This window comes from Carassius auratus, chromosome 19, assembly GCF_003368295.1.
Source record: "Carassius auratus strain Wakin chromosome 19, ASM336829v1, whole genome shotgun sequence".
NCBI classification, from domain to species: domain Eukaryota; kingdom Metazoa; phylum Chordata; class Actinopteri; order Cypriniformes; family Cyprinidae; genus Carassius; species Carassius auratus.
In genome coordinates, this window is record NC_039261.1 from 17170262 (window position 1) to 17193668 (window position 23407).

The following is a 23407-nucleotide window of genomic DNA, read 5'->3' on the forward strand; positions in this document are numbered from 1 at the left end:
GCTATGTGTTTTCAAGGCTTCGATGTTTTATTGAATGCTACCTCTATACAAGTGCAAAGTAATGCATTCTTAGCATAGACAGTAAAAGAAATGGACACAGCGACCCCATTGGAACTCAATTGAGACAAGTGAAGCCCATTTTTAGCGTTTTTTAGCACTTCCGTTTCTGACGCGCAGACTCAAACGAAGCTTGATGACGTCAGCAACCTGTGTGACGGATGTAAATCTTCTAAGTGGCTGTGCGTGCAAACTGCCATCATTAATCTTGCAGAGACGGCGAGCATGAGCGGGGAGTTCTTTGTCGTGAGTGAGCAGGAGTAAGTATTCTGATTAATTATTTTGTATAGTATTTTAAAATGTAACGCCAGTACGCCATATTAAGTTAATTGCCTGCGAGCTTCTTCTCCTGTCTGTACGGTAATGCGACAGAGAGTCCAGTGGTTATGGCAATCGTTAGCCTATTTTTTACAAAAACTGTTTATATGGGGCCATAATGTAACATAGAAGGTAATGGAGCCCTTTATACATTGTCGTGTATCTTTAGACATTTACATTTACATTTAATCATTTAGCAGACACTTTTATCCAAAGCGACTTACAAATGAGAACAATAGAAGCAGTCAGGTCAACAAGAGAACAACAACAGTATACAAGTGCCATGACAAGTCTCAGTTAGTCTAGTATAGAACGCATAGCCAGGATATTTTTTTTTTTCTTTTTTTCTTTTTTTTTATTAAATGAACAAAGACAAGAAAAGGAAAAGTACTGGTGTTAGTAGGTTAAGTGCAGGCGAAAAAGATGAGTCTTTAGACGTTTCTTGAAAATGAGTAAAGACTCAGCTGTACGAATTGAGATTGGGAGGTCATTCCACCAGCTGGGCACAGTCCAGGAAAAGGTCCGTGAGAGTGATTTTGAATTTCTTTGGGATGGCACCACAAGGCGTTGTTCACTTGCAGAGCGCAAACTTCTGGAGGGCACATAGGATTTAACCAGTGAGTTTAGGTAAGTTGGTGCCGTGCCAGTGGTCGTCTTGTAGGCAAGCATCAGTACCTTGAATTTGATGTGAGCAGCTACTGGTAGCCAGTGTAACCTGATGAGGAGAGGAGTAACGTGAGCTTTTTTTGGCTCATTGAAGACAACCCTCGCTGCTGCATTCTGGATCAGTTGCAGAGGCTTGACAGTACATGCAGGAAGGCCCGCCAGGAGAGCATTACAATAGTCCAGTCTGGAGAGAACAAGAGCTTGGACAAGAAGTTGGGTTGCTTGCTCTGACAGGAAGGGTCTAATCTTCCTAATGTTGTATAAAGCAAACCTGCAGGACCGGGTCGTTGTAGCAATGTGGTCAGTGAAGCTTAACTGATGATCCATCACAACACCTAGGTTTCTGGCTGTCTTCGAAGGAGTTATGGTTGACGAGCCCAGCTGTATAGAGAAATTGTGACGTAAATTGTGAATGAAAATTGTGATGAAGCAATGGGTTAGCTGGAATCACCAGGAGTTCAGTCTTTGTAAGGTTAAGCTGAAGGTGATGGTCATTCATCCAGCTAGAAATGTCACTCAGACAGGCTGAAATGCGAGCAGCTACCGTCGGGTCATCTGGCTGGAATGAGAAGTAGAGTTGGGTGTCATCAGCATAGCAGTGATAAGAAAAGCCATGCTTCTGAATGACAGATCCTAAAGATGTCATGTAGATGGAGAAGAGAAGTGGTCCAAGTACTGAGCCTTGAGGAACCCCAGTAGCAAGGTGGTGTGACTTTGAAACATCACCCCTCCAAGACACACTGAAGGATCTGTCAGAGAGGTAGGACTTAACCCACAGGAGAGCAGTTCCAGAGATGCCCATCTTTCTGAGGGTGGACAGGAGAATCTGGTGATTAACAGTGTCAAAAGACATTTGCAGAGAAGGAAGAGAGGAGAGATTGATACACACTGAGGTCCGTAGAGTTTTTTGATTTCTGCCATTTCCTCTCTGCAGCCCTTAGTTTAGAGCGATGTTCACGGAGAACCTCGGACAGCCAGGGGGCAGATGGGGCAGTGCGTGCTGGTCTAGACAACAGTGGGCAAAAGTTGTCCAAGCAAGATGTTAAAGTGGAGCAAAGAGTGTCCGTAGCACTGTTCGTGTCCAGAGCAGAAAACTGAGAGAGTGGTGGAAGAGAGGATGAAACCACAGCAGATAGGCGAGATGGAGAGAGTGAGCGTAGGTTCCGTCGAAAGGTGACCTGCGTTGGAGTGTGTGCCACTTCAGGAGTAAGTGCTAGGTTAGCAGTAATGAGGAAGTGATCAGAGGTGTGCAGTGGAGCAACTGAAGAGGTGTCCACAGAGCAACAGCTCTGGGCTCTGGGCTTTAGAAATAAATAATGGACAAACGGAGTCTTTAAAAGCCTCAGATGTAAAGTTATTCGCTGTCAAAGTGACACCAAAATGAATGGGAGTTAATGGGAATGCTAACGCAAGTGAAGTTCTGCTACAAGATGGCAGCACGCAGCCGACTTCAACTTCCAGTCGACTTCCTTGCCCCCTGATTCTTAGTCACTCTTTTATTTTGTAATTTTAAGAGCAATAAACATATATTGCAATGTTAAGGAATTCATGTTTTTTTCATTCAGATATGTAAATCAACATGTATAAATTGTTAATAGTCAATTAATGGGGAGATAATCGAAATCGAATCGGTCTGAAAAAAATTAATCGTTAGATTAATCGATGCATCGAAAAAATAATCGCTAGATTAATCGTTTAAAAAATAATTGTTTATCCCAGCCCTACCCTGAAGTCATCTTCCACTCTGTTAGTACATACTTTCTCACCTTCCAATTCCAAAACCATTTTATAGAAGTGACATAATTTATTTTTCCCACTGGAATTCAACTGTACAAACTGAAGTAAGCGCTCATTCCTAACTTTTTTTGTTTTGTTTTTGAAATGTTATCCTGCTTGTCCCACCCTTAATGTTCCACCCTGTTAGGCTATATTATGGAGAATGTTTGTCCTATCAAAAAAAAAATGTAAAAACAAATCTGACATAGTTATAAAAGTTCTGTTAATCTGTAGAAGGATAGCTAGCTAAATGTTGATCACTCAGTAAGCTATGGCTTATTTAACTAAAAAATGTCCACCCTGTTAGGGGTAAATATATATAAATATATAAATATAAAAGATACTTTGCAGAACCCTTAAACTCCCATGGTCACTGGTGGATAACTCAAGCTTGGAGGTAAAAAAAAAAAAAAAAAAAAAAAAAACAGGTAAATATTAAGATATTTAATAAAATTAACGCAGCATCCATTTTTTCCCTTCACAATTCTCATCATAATAAAGACCACAAAAACGACATTACTGTTCCTTCTTGTGATGGATTTTGTGTTTGTTTGTTAATCTAGTTAATCCAAATGAATTCTAACATCTTATTTGTTTTCGTTTTTAGGGCTTCCCACGCACAAATAGCAAGCACATTTTTTAACCCACTAACAAAAAATATGAAAAATTACCCGTTTGCTAAACAGAATGAAATAATAATAATAATTATAATTATAATCATTAGAGTATTAGAAAATTAAGATAGATTTTTCATATTTTTTTAGTGGGTTAAAAAATTAGCTTGCTATTTTTGCGTCGGTAAATTAGTAACATTAACGTTTCTTCATAATGTTTGGCTGTTGTAGAGGCTAATACATAATTAATATATAATCAGACTAAGCTGCTCACACATGTGAAACAAATATTAAAGCATAAGCCCATTTGTTTACCCACGATCTTAATTTTCAACCAGAACGAAATGGTAATAATAATAATAATAACTATGTTTTTATTTATTAATTAATTAATTTTTTCCAACCAAACCGGTTGTTTCGCATTTAAAAAGTCATAAGAATGTTTATTGTGTTTTGAAAAGAAAATAAGATATGAAGATAAGATAAATTAAGTCTTTTAATTGTTCAACATGCTAGAAACACAATGCATTTATGAGGTCATGTGTTTCTTCTGCTTCATGTACTCATCGGTTACTGTGTACATATTCAAGAGAAATGATGAGATGATGAGATATTGCATGGTCATGTTTTCTGTATGTTTACGTTTGTGTGTGTGCGTGCGTGCGTGTGTCTGTGTGTGTGTGTGTGTGTGTGTGTGTGTGTGTGTACTTGTTTGCATTCTCAGTCCGTTTATGTTGAGGTTGAAAGATCTAGGGTTAATAAAAAATGATAAATGTAAATTAAACAAAATTAACTCAAATTAAACAACATTTTCCTATATACCATGGTCTGACTTGTTAAAAGATTTCACATCCTTTTGACCAGTAAATAATCTTTCAGCTAACCTCTCGCCAGAACTACTCAAAACTAATTAGTTTACAATTGAGTTGCAAACCCCGAGAACCTTTAGATGTTTTACAATCTTCGCTGATATGGTCGTACCGACATTTAAATCTATATTTGCAGCCTCCGTTATTAGGGAGGTGTTGGGGGGAACTGTTAGTGGGTGTTTTTTATTTATTTATTTTTTATTCAATGCTTTGAACATTAACACATAAAGGCATACATTACTGGGACATTTACAAATACTGACTGAGATTACACTCAATTCTCGTTCACTCGCTGTACATCATAAAACAAAATAAATGTAAAATCTAATAAACAACACTGAAGAAAAAATAAAATCAAGATAAAGATAAAGGTATAGAAAAAGTATACGGGAGTAGCAGATTTTCACATTAAGAAAGCAAAGTCCTCTAATGAAGAATACAAAAATCTTGCTTTGGGACGTTTCATTCCTTTTAACGTCTCCAAATACATCGCAAATTCCTCTTTAAACGCCACTAAACGTGGGGGAGTTCTGAAAAACATACATTTGGTAAAATTTCATTCCAGAAGTTAATATTGACAAAATAAAAGACATATTAAAGGATTTAGACTACTACTGTGGTACTACTGTGAGAGGCTTGTTAAAATAAAATAAAACAACACTTTTTTTTTTTTTAAAGGACTTTTGTTTGGACGAAAAAATTAAATTCGTATAGGCTAACCTAGTTTTAAAGTAACTCACATATATACAGATGTAAAGATCCTGAGACAGGACACACAGCATCAGCAGCTATATATGTTCCAAGGGTTAGGTATAGATTAGCTAAAATAACATCTAATCATCTGTCAGTTTATACTACGGAAATGATTGCCATATTTTTGGCTCTTCAGTGGGCTTATTTTGGGACATTAATATACCTGAAGTAGTCATATGTGTTGAAACTTATTTTCTGCACTATAAAGTTTAAAGAGTGGCGAATCTTCAACGAGACATTTTCTCAGACATATTACAGAGTTTGTTCAGAATACAAACAAAAACAAATATTTATTTTGTATGGATACCTGCACATATAGGAATAGAAAGTAATGAAGTGGTGGAACATTCAAATGTCCAGACATACAGTTTAATGCTCCAATGAGTAAATTAGAAATAAAAGGGCTAATTAAAAAAAAAAAATAATAAACATAAAAAGATACGTGACAAATTAAATGGGGGTGGTGAGAATAAAGGATGGCATTTATATAATATTCAAAGAACAGTTGGAAATGAAAGGAGATTTTGGGGGATAGAAAGGAAGACCGCATAATATCTCGCCATAGAATTGGACACATTGCACTTAATCAGCCATTATTTATAAGAGGGATACATGTGTCTAGACTTAGTGTTAAATGTGATCTTCCTGAAACAGTTGAACCTATTTTAATAAAATGGACAGGATACGACAAAAAAAGATTACAATTTACAGAAGCACATATTATAGAAATAAATCAGATCTCATTTTAGAAATTGGTAAATAAAGATGTGACTATAGAATTGTTTCACAGATTAAGTATCTCAAATATACAGAGTTAATTAACAGGATTTAAAGAATTAATACTAAGTTTTATTATTATTTATTTTATTTTTGAGTTAGTTTTCATTAACGTCAACACTCCATCCCAGTAGGTGGCGGTAAATGCGCCTAAAGCTTTGCGTCAAAGAAGAAGAAGAAGTGGTTTGAGTGGGACCGGAGCGCGCATTCTCGTGACTCGTGAGGTGATCCGTCAGTTAATCTCTGCGGGGATATCTTTTTTCTTTTGTTTAATTCTCTGTCAGTAACAAAGTCCAGATTTTGAAAATTGTAGTTAGTGGTAGAGTACAACATAGTTTTGACAAATATCTTGTGCTGGTGTTTTAACGACGGCGTCTGATGTATTTTCTTTGAGATCAGCGTAAATGCATGCCTCTTTTTTTCTTTTGTTTTAACTTTTCACCTGGCGTGACAAACGCTAACTTTCCTGGTTTGCAAAATTGCTTTTCGTTTCCTTCTTTTTTGTTTTAGTTTGAGGTAAGGTACAAATGCTATAAACTCTGTGACCTTGTTTTCTTTTCTAACTGGTAACAAACTCTAACACCTTTTTAAATTGTAATGCTACAAGCTTGGACTCGAACGTATCTGGTCCAAACAGGTGTGCAAAACAGATGTCTTTTATGACCCTCATCAATCCAATTTTTGGAGACAAGCACCCTTTACTCTCTCTAGCCCCTATGGTCCATAATCGGCTGAATTATCATAAATGATTTGAGCGAGTTTAACAAGGGACAAATTGTGATGACTAGACGACTGGGTCAGAGACATCTCCAAAACCGCGCAGCTCTTGTTGGGTGTTCCCAGGGTCATGGGCGGCTCATTGGTTCACTTGGAGAGGGAAAGCTCTGGCCTGTGAGGATCGATCCAACAGACAAGCTCCTGTAGCTCAAGTTGCTCAAGAGGTTAATGATGATTCTGATGAAGAGGTGTCAGAATACACACTGTATCTCAGGTTGTTGTGAATGGGGCTGGCTGGGTGTGTGTGTGTGTGTGTGTGTGTGTGTGTCAGTAACAGAACATTTTGTAGCAGAGATGACTGAAACAACCTTGATACAACAGTTTAAAGGCTTTAATAGTTTGGTGCGTTTTGATGAAAGCATTTTACAGGCAGTTTCACTTTTTCACAAGATGTGAAAATGGTGTAGAAAAGTCATAAGTGTTGGGGGGAAAAGAATGTATTAAACATTTAAGACAAGCATTACATTTTGACTTTAAAATATGTGATGAAAAAAACTTTCATCACTTGAGTAGCACCACATACATTATCAGATTTGAAATAATAATTAAAAATCACTGTGATCCTATTTCATGTATAAATTAATGTTCCTTCATGACAGCTGTGATGATCAGTGGCTCTGAGTTTTTACCTCCATCATTAGGGTTTGGGCTAAAATATGGATAGAGTTTCCCAGTGAAAGACTGAGCAGTGAAAGAGTAGATATGAGATCTGGACTCTGCATCATAAAAGGAGACCAGACCCTCCTCATAATCCACAAACACACCGACCCGCTGCGGCTTCACTCTCAGAGACAGAGGGACAGGAGGACCAGCAAAGGCTTTATATTCATCTCCATTCCTCAGAACCACAGTCCAGTGTCCATCACTGGGTCTCAGTGTGATGTGTCCCTTCCTGTTAATGGATTCTCTGACCACTCCTAAATCCCAATTATTCTTACCCTTCACCTGCACCTCAAAATAAAATCTCCCTGAGGAGAATCCCTCCTTTCCCAGGACACAGACACAGTAATCAAATCTCTCTGGTTTGTCTGGGAGTTTCTGTCTAATGTCTCCATGTCTCACTTGTTTTCCATCATCAGACAGAATGAGATATGGATGAGCTGTATCAGGATCCAGAGTCACATCCACTGAGAAAACAGAGAAGAAGAATCACAGCTTAATGTAGATGTTTTGTGATGATGATATTTGTAATATTAAATCCAGATTTAATCAGATTGTGATGCAGTAATGAATCTAGCGCACTGTACCTGCATACTGCTGCATCCACTTCAGCTCTGTAGAGACACAATAAAACATCAGCAAATCTTTGAGATATATATGTGTGGAATTATAGACAAGCATTAAAACTATACTAAAATAATTGGGTAACACTTTAGAAGAAGGGTACATTAGTTCATGTTAGTTAACTACTTTAGTTAACATGATCTAAACAAGAACAATACAGCATTTATTAATCTTAGTTGATGTTCATTTCAACATTTACTAATGCATTATTCAAATCTAAAGTTGTGCTTGTTAACATTAGTTAATGCACTGTGATTTAGCATGAACTAACAATGAATAACTGTATTTGTGTCATTAACTGACCTTAACAAAGATTCATAAATACAGTAATAAATGTATTGTTCATTGTTTGTTCATGTAGTAACATTAACTAATGGACCATTATTCTAAAGTGATACCAATAATTGTGTACAATTCATGTGTATGTGTACATCGTGTTTTTATCTGATCAATGTGCTGTATGTATAGATGTACTTGTTTGATCAAGTTTCTCATCAATAGTGTTCTTCAGTTGAGTCAGATCTCTCATCAGACTCTCCAGAGTCTCACGAGTCTTCACACTGATCTCAGACCAGTTCCTGCTGTTTCTGAGGCTGTTCAGAGATGAGTAAATCTACAGCAGGAGAGAGGAGAAATCCTTCAGCATGTGGAGTGTTATAGACAGTGTCATATACTGCATTATCACTGATCAGAGAGATGTTCACTGACCTGTATGACATCTTCAGTCTGTGAAAGCTGCTGCAGTTTAATGTTTCTCGTCTTTAGCTCAGTGATCTCCTGCTCCAGCTCTTCAATCAGCTCTTTCTTCTGTTTCTCTGCTGCTTTCTGCTTCTCCTCCATCATCTCCAGCTGTTCAGTCTGATGTCTCTCAATGGAGCGGAGGAGATCAGTGAAGAGCTCGATACAAGCTGTTTTATCCTTCTGTGTGCTTCTCTGCTCAACCAGGACAGGCAACAGATTATTAGTGCTGTTGTCTGCATGCTGCACAGTTCATATTACTGACATTAATTATATCGTAGCAACCACTAACAAGCACTCACATGTCTGACTTCTGCTGAGTGTTTGATGTCTTGAATCTTCTTGATTCTGTCCTGGATCATCTGCTGTGTGTCTTGGATCATCAACTCGGTCTATAAACAGAACATTTAATTGATATAATGACATGAGTGTGAGTAAATAATGACCATTTAAAATTCATAAGTGAACTTTTTTATTATGAATAGTCTTTACCTCTTCTAAAGACACAGTGTTGTGGTTCTTGTGATCTCCATCAGTACAGGACAGACAGACGATGGTCTGATCATCTCTACAGAACAGCTCCAGAGGTCTCTCGTGTTTCTGACATATATAGTCCTCCAGATTACTTACAGGATCCATCAGTTTGTGTTTCTTCAAACGTGTCACTCTCAAATGAGGCTCCAGGTGAGTTTCACAGTAAGAGCTCTGACACACCAGACACGACTTCAGCGCTTTCAGCTTTCTTTCCTCACAGATGTCACACACAACTTCAGTTGTTTTCTCAGGAGGTTTCTTTTTATAAGGATCAGCAATCTCTCGGAGTGTGGTATTAATCTTGAGATCAGGTCTTTGCTTGAATGTTTCTTTACAGTATGGACAGCTGTAGATCTGGCTGTTGTCCCAGCACTTATTCAGAAAGATCTTGCAGAAGTTGAGTCCACATGGAGTCGAGACTGGATCAGTGAACACTTTCAGACACACAGAGCACTGAAGCTCCTCAGACAGTGAACCACTGGAGGATGACATTACTGGGAAAAAAGAGAAGATATATAGAGATAAATCACATGACTATTAGTTCCGACACACTTTAAGTTATTTTTGATTGAAAGGCATTTGTATAAATTATTGAAATAATGATGATTTATATTTTAAATGGAGACAGAGAGAAAAGGAAAATAATCAATAAGAGTTTATAACGAATCCCATAATGCACAAACTGAAGCTGGCTGAACGTAAAAGACCGTCTAGATACAAACTTTGAACAAATTTAAGAATGCAAGAGTTCATCTGGTCATTGCAAAACAAACTTTAAGTTTATCAGTAATACAAAGCACTAGAACTGTACATTCCTGAACTGTATTTTCAATATTACTGTATAAGAAGAGCAAGTCATTATTTTCTGGGTTATTGACATACATGGAGTTTCATTTATACTCGTCCTCCTGGTTTTTCTTGGTTTGTTTGATGGTGAAGATTCTGCCATTGCTTTTCCCTTTAAAACACAAACATTGTATTTCAGAATATAAAATAATGCTCAATGAACTGATAAAAAAACACCCATTTGCTGTATATTTGAATGTATACGTGATCACTGTGGTTTAAATGAGATCTTATATCTCACAACTCCAGAGTTTGGTTTGCTTATTAATATATTGTAGAAACTTTATTTTTTTGTAAAGGTGCTTTGCAACAATTTGTATAAACTTATTCTTATCTGGGGTGGTGTTGGCGCAGTGGATAAGACACATGCCTTTGGTGTGAGAGACCTGGGTTCATATCCACATATGTCCCTGAGCAAGACACTTTACCCCTATTTGCTCCAGAGGCATGTGACATATATAGCAATTGTAAGTCACTTTTAGTCAGCTAAATTAATAAATGTTAATATGATTATTATTTGACATTAGATATTTTCAAAGAAGATACAGTCCTTTCATTCTTGTTAACAACTATTCACTTTTATTACTCTCTGAAGGAAAGTGACATTCAAGTAACGTTATTTTCTGTTTTTCAAGATTAAAACTGATTTGGATTATGACCATTTAATTAATATTTACATTAAATTGCTCAAATCTCATGTAAACATTAATAGCAAGGGAAACCATTGACACAGTACAACTCATAAATCTGAACTATGACCTTCTGTTCACATTAAAGAAAGTACAAAGTACAAGAATTATATTTTACAACAAAAATATATCTCTCTTCATATTAGATGTATTATATGGTCAAGAGTCATTTTCATATTGTTTATTATAAACATGAATTTAAACTGTAGTGTAGCAGGCCTGTGTTATTCTTTCTGCAGCTCATTTACTTCCTGTTTCTTTAATCAATCAATCTTAATGTCACATGCAGTGACAATAAAACCAAACTTTGCTGTAATACTAATCAAATGACAAACTTTAAACACAATTCTGGCACCATTTCAATGCAGTAAACAACTACTGGAGTGTTTGACGTGAACTTATTCCAGTTGGAAACTAGCTAAACCAGACCACTTCCATTAAAAACCCTCTTGAGGACGATCTCTCATATATTTTTGTCACTTACCTGTGAGTATAAGATGTGATCACACGGATCTTAGAACAGCTCAATAAATATTCTGTTGTTTTGGTTGATCGTTGCAATTGTTGTTTAAGTTAGTTTCACTTTCTTTGAACTCCAGTGTCGTCAGAGCTCTTACTGTACTTTATTTGACGGCAAATAAAAGAGCTTCAACACAGCCGTCGTCTGTATACACGTACAAACAATTAACTGCACTTGAAGCTTTCATAAAATTAAAAATGAAACATCCAAAACCAAAAAACTAAATTTTGACAGGAACAGAAACAGAAACGAAACCATGGCGCGGAGCTGTGGGCGGGCCTGGATGGGCCTGGGTCCGCCCACATTTACAGCTCGCCCGCCCAATCAGAAATACAAATAAATAAATAAATAAAATACTACTCTGTATAGTTAAACATGGATACTACTTTATGTGGTGTATTTAATCTATAAAATGTTATATTTAAAACAGTAAAATTATAAGAACCTGATAATTATTTAAAATGTAAGTGTGTTGGTGACGTGTTTTCATTGGTCAGTGCAACATCAACGTAGCACGCACTAATGCAATCTGGCGCGAATTACGATCACTAGAAGTGTACGTGGTTTCTTGATTTTTCTTTAGTGTCTATGGCCAAACAAGCTACTAAAATAATAAGTCTCTAAGCTCAAATAATGTTGCTTTTGTAGAAAGCTAAACGTGTATGTGGGGGGTTGACCTCAGCCTCTTGTTCAGGGCCTAAAGATTCGTTCAGTTAACATGTCATTACTTTAAATGTTCACTGAATATAGTGTTATGTTGTGGTTGGTTGGTTTTTTATTTATTTATTTATTTTTAGAGCTACATGCTCTCTAATTGATCTTCCCTATGCACTATCACAATGTTCCCTCAGTATGGCTATGGCTAGTCTATGTTATATTGGCTTATGTAGGCTATTCAGCATAGTTTTGACAGTAGATCAAATGTAAACTAGGCTACAAGATAAGTAGGCTAATAAACAAATAAAATAAAAAAAATAATAATTACCATTATAAAGCAGTTTGAATGCTTCATTGCGTTACAGTATGGTTCTAATGAGAAAAATATTCCCGAGCAGCTTTCAGCTGATCACAGTGATTTTTTTGTATATATTTATACCAGCACTGTAATTCAGCACTATAAGTCTCACCACGTTTATTTCTTTTATATAATATAGATATAGCATATTGCATTTAAGCCACAATAGCATGTGTAATTGAGACATTAATTCAAGAATTTGGGCCCGGTTCCCCAAAACGTTCTTATCGCTAAGTAGTTCTTAACCTATTCCTTAACCTCTCTCTAACTTTGTGGCACGATTCCCGACACGTTCGTACGCTAAGTAAATCTTCTGTAAGTCACACTTTCGTAAGGTTGGTCTGGGTCATTCGTAATCTCTCTCTTAGCGTTGTTTGAGCTCAAGATGCTTCCTTACAGCAGTCTTTAGAAATCAGTGCAGTACAAGTCAAACTATGGTATGTTGACAATGTTGTGGCTCAACAATGATTTTATGTTATTTTTTAAGACTCATAATAAATTATGTTCGCAATGGATACAGGCATATTTATGAAGTTGACTTTATGTGGTATCAGAACTAATATGGTGCTAATTAGCCTAGGCTTTTTCGTAATGTAATTAAAGCGAATTGACAATCAGTTTTTTGATAATTAAAATCTGGCAAACAATTTGGCTCTAAATGGCTAAGATCTATAAATGGGTAATCATGGTGGTGTCCAGTAAGCGACCACAGCAGCGATCCAACGTGTCCTTGTATTGAATCAAAGACGGAGCCGGACGCGGAGCCGTTTAGTCCATGTCAATTGTTTTATTCGGCAAAACCTAAGCCCTTTTGACATTTTGCCTGATGTGGCTATATAAAAAAAAAATCGCCTCCCAAGATAACTCATTATTGAGCTGCTGGACCTTCTCAGACCTGCGCTGGCCAGGCTAACGCGGCGGAATTCTGCTTTAAGCCCTGAAGCACAGCGCTATGTTTTTTTTTTTGTTTTTTGTTTTTTTTGCTACAGAGAGATTCATCGAGGTCGTGGGAGAGGGCTACGGCCAAATCAAGACCTCTGTGTAGAGGTGCGTCCACACTGTCACCAACGCCCTTCTGCATCATGCCGTGGATTAGATCCTGGTGGATGGCACTCATCCCTATCACCAATCCATCAGTGATTGATCGGGAGGAAATATCGCGAAAGGGAGACGCGGCCATAAAATAAAACTTCAAGTTCCGCTGACGAGAAGCTTGGTGCCCTTGTTTACGTTGCTTCCCCAGCATATTTTGTATCTAATTCTCTCTCTGTGTTTGTTCATTGTAGATAGGTTGCTTTTTATTAAAAACATAAACCAATTGCAATCAATACCGCATTAAACAGAAGTAACTGCTGCTTGACAATCCATTCTGATTGTAAAGTACCTTACCATTAATATAAAAGTGTATTATATAATTTTTATAAGTCGTTAAACCCATGTCAAGAAGCGGCACAAGTGGCACAGGGGGAAATTTATAGTCTATATGTAACACCCGCGAAGAATGCACGGAAGGAAATAATTTGGTTTCACAGCTACTTCTATGTATGTGTGGGGCCGGATCAGAAGACTACGTTCGCTCAGGAGTCAGGATTGCAGCAGGAGAAAGAACACAACAACAACTTCTGGAAAAGGTAAGTATTTATGTAGATTTTGATTGTTTGAAAGAGCAAAAGAATAACAATTTGAATAGACAATGGTAAATCTCAAGTGAACCAAACACTTTTCAATTAATGGAAATAACTACTTACAGTAGTCACTTTAACTCTCACTTTATGTAAAGCTCCTAAATACCTCTTAATATTTTTATCTATTATTTGATTATATTAATTATATATTTATATTTATTTTATACTTATTTATCTATAGTTTAATGAGATTATGATATAATATATATAACTCTTTGGTTTGATACAACTTCACACTCTTGAAAATGTAAATTCAAAGTTTCACTCTTAAAATAACCAACAATGTTTTACACTCTTTCAGAAAACTCAACAGAAAGTAAACAACAAAAATGCACAGGTAAATAACCAGATGAAAAGGTATCAGTCCAAAGCAAATGCTTAGTCCTTTGAAATAAATGTCCAACGTGGAAACAAAAATACTCAGATCCTTGAGTGAAAAGAGTTTCGATGCTTAGCAAAAAATGTGTCCAAAAATAAAAACAGGTTTACACAATATTTCCTACCAGTGTGATGAACAACTTCCAGATTCTATGAAATGGGATGGCTCGCCAGTTTCTGCAACCGTGTGTCTCTCTCTCTCTCGATGGACAGCAGAAACAATTCTCCCAAACGTCAACAAAACGTCTCCGGTTACTATCGTAACCTCGGTTCCCTGAGAGGCGGGAACGAGACATTACGTCAGCTAAGACGTATATGGGAACTCTTCCCTTCTCCACTTTCACTGAAATCTTATTGGCTAACGCCAGCTGGGGACAGCTGGCCAATTGACGCGAAGCATGCAAATACTGGCGGGTAAGCGAGCAGTATAAAATGCATGGGCGCGAAAATTACGTCAGAATCACGACTGAACGCTAGCACAGCTGATCAAACAGCGACCACGGCGGCTAACGTAATGTCTCGTTCCCGCCTCTCAGGGAACCGAGGTTACGATAGTAACCGGAGACGTTCCCTCTCGAGGCGGTAACTCAACATTACGTCAGCTAAGACGTATATGGGAACTGTATAAAATCCCGCCGTGAGAGCAGTGAAGATAAGCCCTGAACGGAGTCAATCACCCTCACACAAGTAGTACAGTTCTAGCCAATGGCCGTGTCGCTAAGAGTGCTTGCATCTGATAGGCGGAACTAGGCCAATGAGACATCTGCTCCGACCCTAACAAAATATGCATAACTTCAAGCAATATATCGAAATCTGCACTAACCAGGGCAGACACAAAGCAATAAGCACTCAAGCATGAGAGTTAAACAGAGTCGACGGCGTTTGCGGTGACTGCTGCATAAACCATTTAAACCATAACACAGAGTTAGCAGCCATGGTAACTACTGTATAGCTGGTTATAACAGCTTTAATGAATAAAACTTAACTCACCGAAAAACATGTGACGCTACAGAGGGTACATCCAGCTTGTAAAACCTGGCGATTGTGTTCTGGGAAGACCAGCCAGCAGCAAAACATAAATACTGGACAGACATACCTCTAGACCAGGCCCATCAGGAAGCATTTATAATGTCCTCGCAGAATGAGCTCTGATGTTGAGGGGGTAATCCTTCCCCTGGCATTTGATAGCGTCCACGATCCAGTGAGAAAGTCTCCGTTTAGAAACAGCACGTCCCTTATTACATCCACCAAGCACACGAACAGCTGGTCCGACTGACGAAAGGCGGCCGAGCAATTCATATACATTCGTAAAACCCTAACAGGGTCCCGGCGCTCTGAGTATCAGCGTCGCGCGAGGCTGACGGCTCAACAGATAAGGCGGGCAGGGAGACAAAACGGTGTATTGAGTGACTTCGAAACGAAACCCGGTCTCGGCCGGAGAGTGACATTGCAGTCGCCAGGCCCGAAACCAATGCAATATCGTTCACCAAACACTCACGAAATTCTCCAAGGCACTTCGCTGAGGCGAGAGCAAGAGGCAAGGCAGTCTTCAGGGAAGCTCCTTAACCGCAATCGAAGCTAATGGCTCGAACGGTAATAAGAGATAGAGCCCTCAAAACTAGAGCGAAATCCCACGGCGGCACGGAGGGCGGCCATGAAGTACACAATCTACTTGCTCCCCTGAGAAAACTGAATACCAGAGCGTGCTTACCGATCGTTTACCCGTAACCGGGGAACGAAAGCGGCAATAGCGGTCACATACACCTTCAGCGTGGATGGTTTCAAACTCCCGCTATCCAACTGTGCTGTAGAAAGCGCAAAACATCTGACACGGAACAGGTCCCCGGGTCAATATAAATGTTCTCGCACCATTTTGTGAAAACTCACCACTTCTGCGCGTAGCAGCGAATATTTGATGATGCTCGCGTCTCAGTAAGTGTGTTTAGCACTCGTCAGTGCAGAGTGTCCCGCTCATTAGGGTCCCCGCAGCGGCCACACATGAAGGTTCCACAGCTCGGGGCTGGGGTGCTATATTGTGCCATTCGCCTGAGACAGCAGGTCCTGCTTGAGGGGGATTCGCCATGGGGGAGCCATCAGTAACTCTCTCAGGTCCGCGAACCAGGGCTGATTCGGCCAGTTCGGGGCCACGAGTATAACTGATGCTTTCTCCTCCCTGATTTTGCACAACACAGGCAGAATCTTCACAGGAGGGAACGTGTAAGCCTGGCTTCCGGCCAGCGCGATGTTCAGAGCATCTCCCAGCAGGGGGGAGTGAGATAGCAAACGTGTTCTCGCTCGTGGCAAACAATCCACTTCCTCCCTCCCAAATCATTAGATCTGATCTTGGGTGAAGCCAACATCTCCTTAAGGAATCCCGTTCCTCAAAAGCATGCTCACTCCACGGTTCAAAGTACCGGGGATGTGCGACGCTCCTATGGAGATTAAGTGTCGGTCCGCCCACAACAGGAAACTCGCTGCCTGTTTGAATAGAGCTCTGGAGCGCACGCCGCCCTGGCGATTTATGTACGAGACCACAGACGTGTTGTCGGTTTGAATCAGTACATGTTTCCGCTCCAATTTCGACCAAAAGGCTTGCAGGGATATTAGGACACCGCTTCCATTATTCCAAACGGTTTTGTGTCACCTTCTCTGTGACTCCGACCACAGGCCCAGACGGACTGCTCCCCGGCCTAGATCGCGTTCGTAGAGAAAAGAACTCCTGGGCTGAACATATCCGGGCTGTTCCACGGTCTCAGAGTGCTGACGCAACTGTGAATGACCGTAAGTGCTTGTGGACCGAAGACCACGCCCTCGGCGGAACTCGAGTTACAGCCAAAACTGTAGCGGCCGCAATGTAGCAGACCCAGATGGCACACTGAAGAAGCCGCCGCCATCAGTCCCAGAAGCCTCTGAAATTCCCTCAGTGCAAACGACCTGCCCAGTCAGAAACAGCGCAGAGTCGATGAAATGCTCTAGAGAGAGATGGGCTCGCATCGCCATCGAGTCCAAACATATTCCCAGATATGTAACAGTCCGACTCGTAAAAACACGCTCTTCTGCATATTCACACGCAGTCCCAGCGTATCCAAACGGCGAAGCATTGTTTCCACGTGACTGATAGCACATCTCTTGAGTGGGCTAAAATCAGCCAATCGTCCAGATAATTCAACATGCGCATTCCGCTCGATCTGAGGGGAAATTTCGCTCTATCGCTCTCTCTCGAGCAGACTGAGAACTTCCTGTCGCAGAACAGGACGGTTTTGAGGCAAAGTCAGTGACGGGACCACGCCATTGAAGCGGGGAGGTCTGCGTTTGAATTGGAGAGAATATCCGTCGTGAATTATTCCCAGTATCCACGGTGAAACGCCCGGGATAGCCCTCTTACCGTCCATGAGATGACACGGCCGACGCGTTAGGTCTACAGCCACTGATGGTATATTTTAATGAGGGCCCCGCCCCCGCGAGGCTGGAAGCACTGGCGGGAGGGCGGGCGCGTCGCTTAATGGTGTGACACTCTTGCGCCATCATGAGGCCATTATAATCATGGACTGTGGCTCTGCGCTGTTTGAGACAGGGCGAGTGACACAACGTTGGGTGCAAGAATTTGTATATATGCTTCTTTAGTACAATTTTTACTCACAAAAACATCATTTAAACACATATAGCAATCGTCACCCATAGTGATGTGGGGGACATGATGCATGTGTCTTTGTGGTGTTGGCACTCTCGCTCCTTCGCGAGGCCATTATAATAATAGGTTGTGGCTCTGCACTGTTCTGAGACAGGGCGAGTGACACAGAGATGAGTGTAAGAGGAAGTAAAGCTCTTTAGTTGATTGTAACATGCTTTTATTGTGGAACTCACACAAACAGCATTCAAACAGACATAGCAATCGTCGCCCGAAGAAACATGGGGGACATGATGCATCTGAACATTGAGGGTGACACCGTGTTTATGTGGTGTTGGCACTCTCGCGAGGCCAGTATAATCATGGGTTGTGGCTCTGCACTGATCTGAGACAGGGCGAGTGACACAGAGATGAGTGTAAGAGGCAGTAAAGCTCTTTCGCTGATTGTATACCTGCTTTTATTGTGGAACTCACACAAACAGCATTCAAACAGACATAGCAATCGTCGCCCGAAGGAAATGGGGGACATGATGCATGTGAACATGGCGCTTGGGGGCGGGGCCTCCCGCTCACTCACTCTTTCACCGTCAGGGAGACGGCTCGTATGGCGCGCTGGCTCTCTCGCGGCGCGGGGTCCTCAATTGACCCTGATGTTACCTTCCAGGCTCTTACCACTGCTGGTTTCGGCAGAAACGAGCGTCCGGTTCAGAGCGGGGTGCCACTGCGGGTTATTTTAGCTGGTTTCAGAGCCTGGCCCGGTGCATAAGAATCTCGCAGAAGAGGACTGGGGTGAGCGACGGGGTATCACATGGCTCATACTTTGGCGCGCTTTCTGCGTCTCTGAGAATAGCTCCATGACGTAACCAAAGAGGCCGGAGGGAGCAACTGGAACGTCCGCGTCTTTCAGGACAGCTAGGGAAGCCATAGGTGCCTGTAAAGATGACCATGAGCTCCGTGAAACAGCTGAGCAGAGCGCTTAATAGCAATCAGCGCGAGATCAGTTGCCGCGATACTGATGACGTCAACGCTACTGTGCCGCCGTTTGCCTGAAACACCTTGAGTATTGCCCTGGCAAAGAGCAGAAGCTGCACTCGCTCTTTCTAGACTGTGGTCCGGACCAAAAGCAGAGGGAGACGAGCACAGGTGTGTGGTAACAGTCTCCTAGACGGGGGGGGGAGGGTTTCCGTCCCGTCCACGTGCGTGATATGGCCTTCGTAGCAGAGTGGGTGCGCGCCGATTGGGGTGCAGCCCACGATTTCACCACGAGCTCTTGCATGCCTAAATGCCATCTGGTAGCAGCTCGACTGGAGGAGCCACGAGTCTAGTTACCTAACACAGGCTCGTCATGTGCGTTGCAAGCGAGACTCAGCTCCGAGACGACCTTTCCGAAGACCCTGACGAGCTTCTCCTGGAGGTCTCAGGGCCCTCTTGGTCGGGGCGGTCCCACTGAGAGGCCCAAACCTCTTTCGACGTCGAAGCGACATGGAGTCGCTTTCTTCGCCAGCACCGAAGAGGACGAAGTTCGTCGGAAGCTATAGTCCACCACGCCGACGTCAAACTCGTCTTCGGGCGGGGGAGGGCCCACCAGCGGCTCGCTGGCGGCAGTGGGCCTCATTCCCGCCGTCCTCCGAGCCACTCTGGCTCTGAGGGCGCGCACTGGCAGCTCGGTACAGTGGGCACAAGTGTTGTCCGTGTGAGAATCCCAAGCAGGTCACACAGAACTGTTGAAGGTCCGAATCTAGCATTAGCAGCCATCGGATGCGGAGAGGAAAAACAGGGTGAGTAGTCCTCTATTGCAACCTCCACGATGACTTAGATAAGACTTCTAGCGTGAAGAAAGAGATTCTGACGTAATTTTCGCGCCCATGCATTTTATACTGCTCGCTTACCCGCCAGTATTTGCATGCTTCGCGTCAATTGGCCAGCTGTCCCCAGCTGGCGTTAGCCAATAAGATTTCAGTGAAAGTGGAGAAGGGAAGAGTTCCCATATACGTCTTAGCTGACGTAATGTTGAGTTACCGCCTCGAGAGGGAACTCCAGATCCAGAATCAGCATTGCTCTCAGGAACATCAATAAACAAAGAAGAGAGAGAGAAAAGAAAAGAAACCAACAAAAAAAACCCAACCTTGCAAAACAAGGCAGAAAATTACAATTAATATCAGAGCTCTCAATATCAAAAGCATATTTCAGTAACACACTGAAAAAATGTACAATTGCACTCACAATATACACATCTCTTTTCCTTTAAACACATTTCTCATTAAAATACAACAACTGATTTGCTCAACTTACTCAACCCATATAAATCAATGCGTTAGCCATTAGCTAAGACCGCATGGTTAGCATAACTCCCTGTGCTTAGCATCACACTTTCAGCACATATTATTGACATAAAATAACCATTTGACCACAAATCAACATATATACACATATATTTTTCTTCTAAAACATTGAACAGAAATAAAGCATAATTTAGACGTTTGTTTTGTAGTGAAACACTACACTAACTAATTTATATAAAGGACAGACAAATACATATACATGTAATTCACTTACCAAGAAAATAATGAGTAAACAGAACAATCCCGGATAGAAAAATAAAAATCTCTCTTTTGGTTTCTCTCGAGTGAATTAACTTTTTTCTGTTTCCTATTTTCTTCAGATCCAGTGCAATCGCAATCGTCTAATGTAAGCACCACTTTACTGCTAACGAGCGAACACTGTTCTCATATTTCAAAACACTTCTCTTACAGATCGACTTAACTTAAAACACTTTAAATCTCTGTTCAAAAGCTGTTTTTGCTAAATCGCCATGTCTCCGCTTCTCACCGTTCTCTCCCTTTTTCTGTTCTCTCCCTTTTTCTGTTTTTCTTTTTGACGTCAACCTTGAGGGAGGGGTTACTCTTAAACGGCCAGTTTCTAATTGTACTTATTTTCCTAGACATTTTCTGTTATTAATTATTTCACTTAGTATAAGTTGAGAATTCGATATATAATATGAATATGAATAAAATAATGGGATGATATTAATAAAATAGTCTTATTTTATTTACATATGTGGTAATATATATATTTTCTCTATTCACAGGTGCTGGCTCTTGTAACCTGGGTTACATCTATTTTACTGATAACTTAAAATGTGTTAAAATAAACGTTACTGTAATAATTTGAGGAATATTTCATTTGCATAGATCGTGTTGTCTTTCTTAACGCTGTATTGCACCTTCGCGTGAAGTGGAAAATCGATTCCTGAGCAATCAATAGCCGCATTTCCACTGTCGGGCCAGTGCGAGCCAGGGCTTAAAGCGGGCCGGGCGGGGCTCATAGCCCCGGGCCAGTAGCACCGAGGCCAGAGTAGCGGAGGGTTTCCACAGTGGAGCTTGAAGCACCGCTGCACGTCACTAAAACACGCCCTTTACACGCCTCTCAGAACAATGTCATGCAACCTCATTATTTCACCATCAAAGAGAAGTTATCAGAAAACTAAGAAATAAGTCACTGGAACATGCGCGATCACAAAACCAACATGATAAAAGCGGCAGTTTGTTTGCATGCTTTGTTATATATTCAAATTCAAAAACAAAGATGTTTTAACTATAGAATACGTGATACATTGATCATATTGATTTAATTTATCAAGACTCAAAATTAATAACACATAAATACACTTTCTATTTTATTTATTTATTTTTAACGCTTATGAAAATAGCCTGCTTATTCAGTCGAGTCTGTTTCTGTTTATTTGTAGTCACAGTAGCCTATAGGTCACATTATAAGAATGAATGATAATATCTTTATTTTTTTATAAAGGCTCCCGAACAAAAACATTATTATATTTTTATGATAGGTTACGTGGAGCTAAACTCTCGAGACGAGGCTTGTGACCAAGTATAGGTCTCTGCAGTAAAGTAATGGGAGTTACGAGATCAAGGTGTTTTTACACCATGATACCTGATTAGTTGATGTAATAGTGACGTTAGGTTTAGGGGTGGGGTTGGGTAAGGGGGATAATTTAGATTGCATGATTCAGAAACACCCAGCAGTTTCAAAACACCCACATGGTGATAAACGCCCACTTTTGCTCTGCAGAGACCTAAGTCTCGTGACAGATAATATAAGTTAGCCTACTAAATAATGACACGATTGTGATAGAGAATAAGAAGCTGAAGTCGGATTTCTTCAAGCAGTTATATTTACCATGTTTAATGTTAATGCCCAGCGTGCATAGTCTACATCGCTTATAAATATTTTTGCCTTGTATGGTGATTATAATCCACATTGGATCAAGTTATTTCAAACACTCGCTGCTGACTGACAGTGAGTTTTGAGCTTGACGTATTTAAAAAAAAAAAGTGTTTAATGCTGGTGTTAGCTGTTATCTTTCTGTTATCATCCACAGCGCAGACTCGCTATTTTTATAAAAGCTCACGAACAAAAATCATTATTGTATTTTGATGATACGCAACGTGGAGCTAAACTCTTGAAACCAGACGACAGATAAAATGTTAACTTACTTAATAAATACACAGTTGTTATAGAGAATAAGAAGCTGATGTCTGAATTCTCCAAGTGGTTGCATTTACCATGGTAATGTTAATGTTTAGCGTGCATAGTTTTTACATCGCTTATAAATATTTCTGCCTTGTTTAGTGATAATAATCCACATTGGATCAAGTTATTTCAAACACTTGCTGCTGACTAAGAGTGAGTTTTGAGCTCAACTGATTTTTAAAAGTCTTTAATACCTGTGTTAAAGCTGTTATCTGTCTGAAATGATCCGCGCTGACGCTCTCCAGACACGGAGAAACTCCGCCTTTGATCGTAACCCCTCCTCTAGCCCCAGCTGGCCCGCTTTGGCCCAAGGATTTCGTCGGGCCGAAAAAACCTGGCCGTTGGCCCCGAGGAAGCCCCGACGAGGCACGATCAAGCCCCGGAAGTGACAGTGGAAACGCGACTGGCCCTGGCACGCACTAGCACGCCCAGTCCTAGCTCGATAGTGGAAACACGGCTAATACCAACTAATTCAGCACCTTCACTTTGGACAGCGCTCTTGTGACGTCAGACGTAAGAGGCAGCTTCCTTAGGGACACTTCGGGGAACACACTTAGGAACATAAACAACTTTGGTATGATATATCTTTTCGAGGTCTTCTTAGCACGCTAAGAGTGAGCGTTATTGGGAAACCGGGCCCTGTGTCTTTTGGGGTGAACATTTTCAATGTTTTTTTTTTTTTGTTTTTTTTTTTTGCTGTTAAAATGTGATTTACTTAATCAAAATGACTGCATGTAACAAGCTAAAATTTCTGGAAGTGTTTCCATGCATATTGGAAATGTAATTTCAATAGGCTACCATCTTAGTGAAAGCTAGTCCGATGACAAGTGTGCATAAAGACTAAAATTTCTACCTTACAAGGAAGTCTCTCTGTGATGTAGACTATAAACTCGGTCTTATACTGTACTACGGCAGAGAAACATGGAAACACA

General features: G+C 40.5%; 1 protein-coding gene across 4 annotated transcripts; it reads right to left on the minus strand.

The window, feature by feature from the left end:
- Positions 1-4974: 4974 nt before the first annotated feature.
- LOC113119628 (E3 ubiquitin-protein ligase TRIM39-like) lies at positions 4975-23407 on the minus strand. Of its 4 annotated transcripts, XR_003294479.1 has the most exons (9): positions 11183-11508; positions 10046-10121; positions 9122-9657; positions 8932-9021; positions 8600-8824; positions 8366-8504; positions 7855-7881; positions 7084-7734; positions 4975-6739 (listed from the first exon to the last, which is right to left on the minus strand). XR_003294479.1 is itself a non-coding variant. In XM_026289229.1 (8 exons), exons 2-8 carry the CDS (start codon positions 10110-10112, stop codon positions 7187-7189), a joined length of 1632 nt encoding a protein of 543 aa, XP_026145014.1. In that variant the 5' UTR covers positions 10113-10121; positions 23329-23407; the 3' UTR covers positions 6921-7186. The 4 variants fall into 4 exon arrangements, 3 of the variants coding, with proteins under 3 accessions (XP_026145014.1, XP_026145015.1, XP_026145013.1); XM_026289229.1 differs by lacking the exons at positions 4975-6739; positions 11183-11508 and adding an exon at positions 23329-23407 and having other exon boundaries at positions 6921-7734; XM_026289230.1 differs by lacking the exons at positions 4975-6739; positions 11183-11508 and adding an exon at positions 20481-20772 and having other exon boundaries at positions 6921-7734.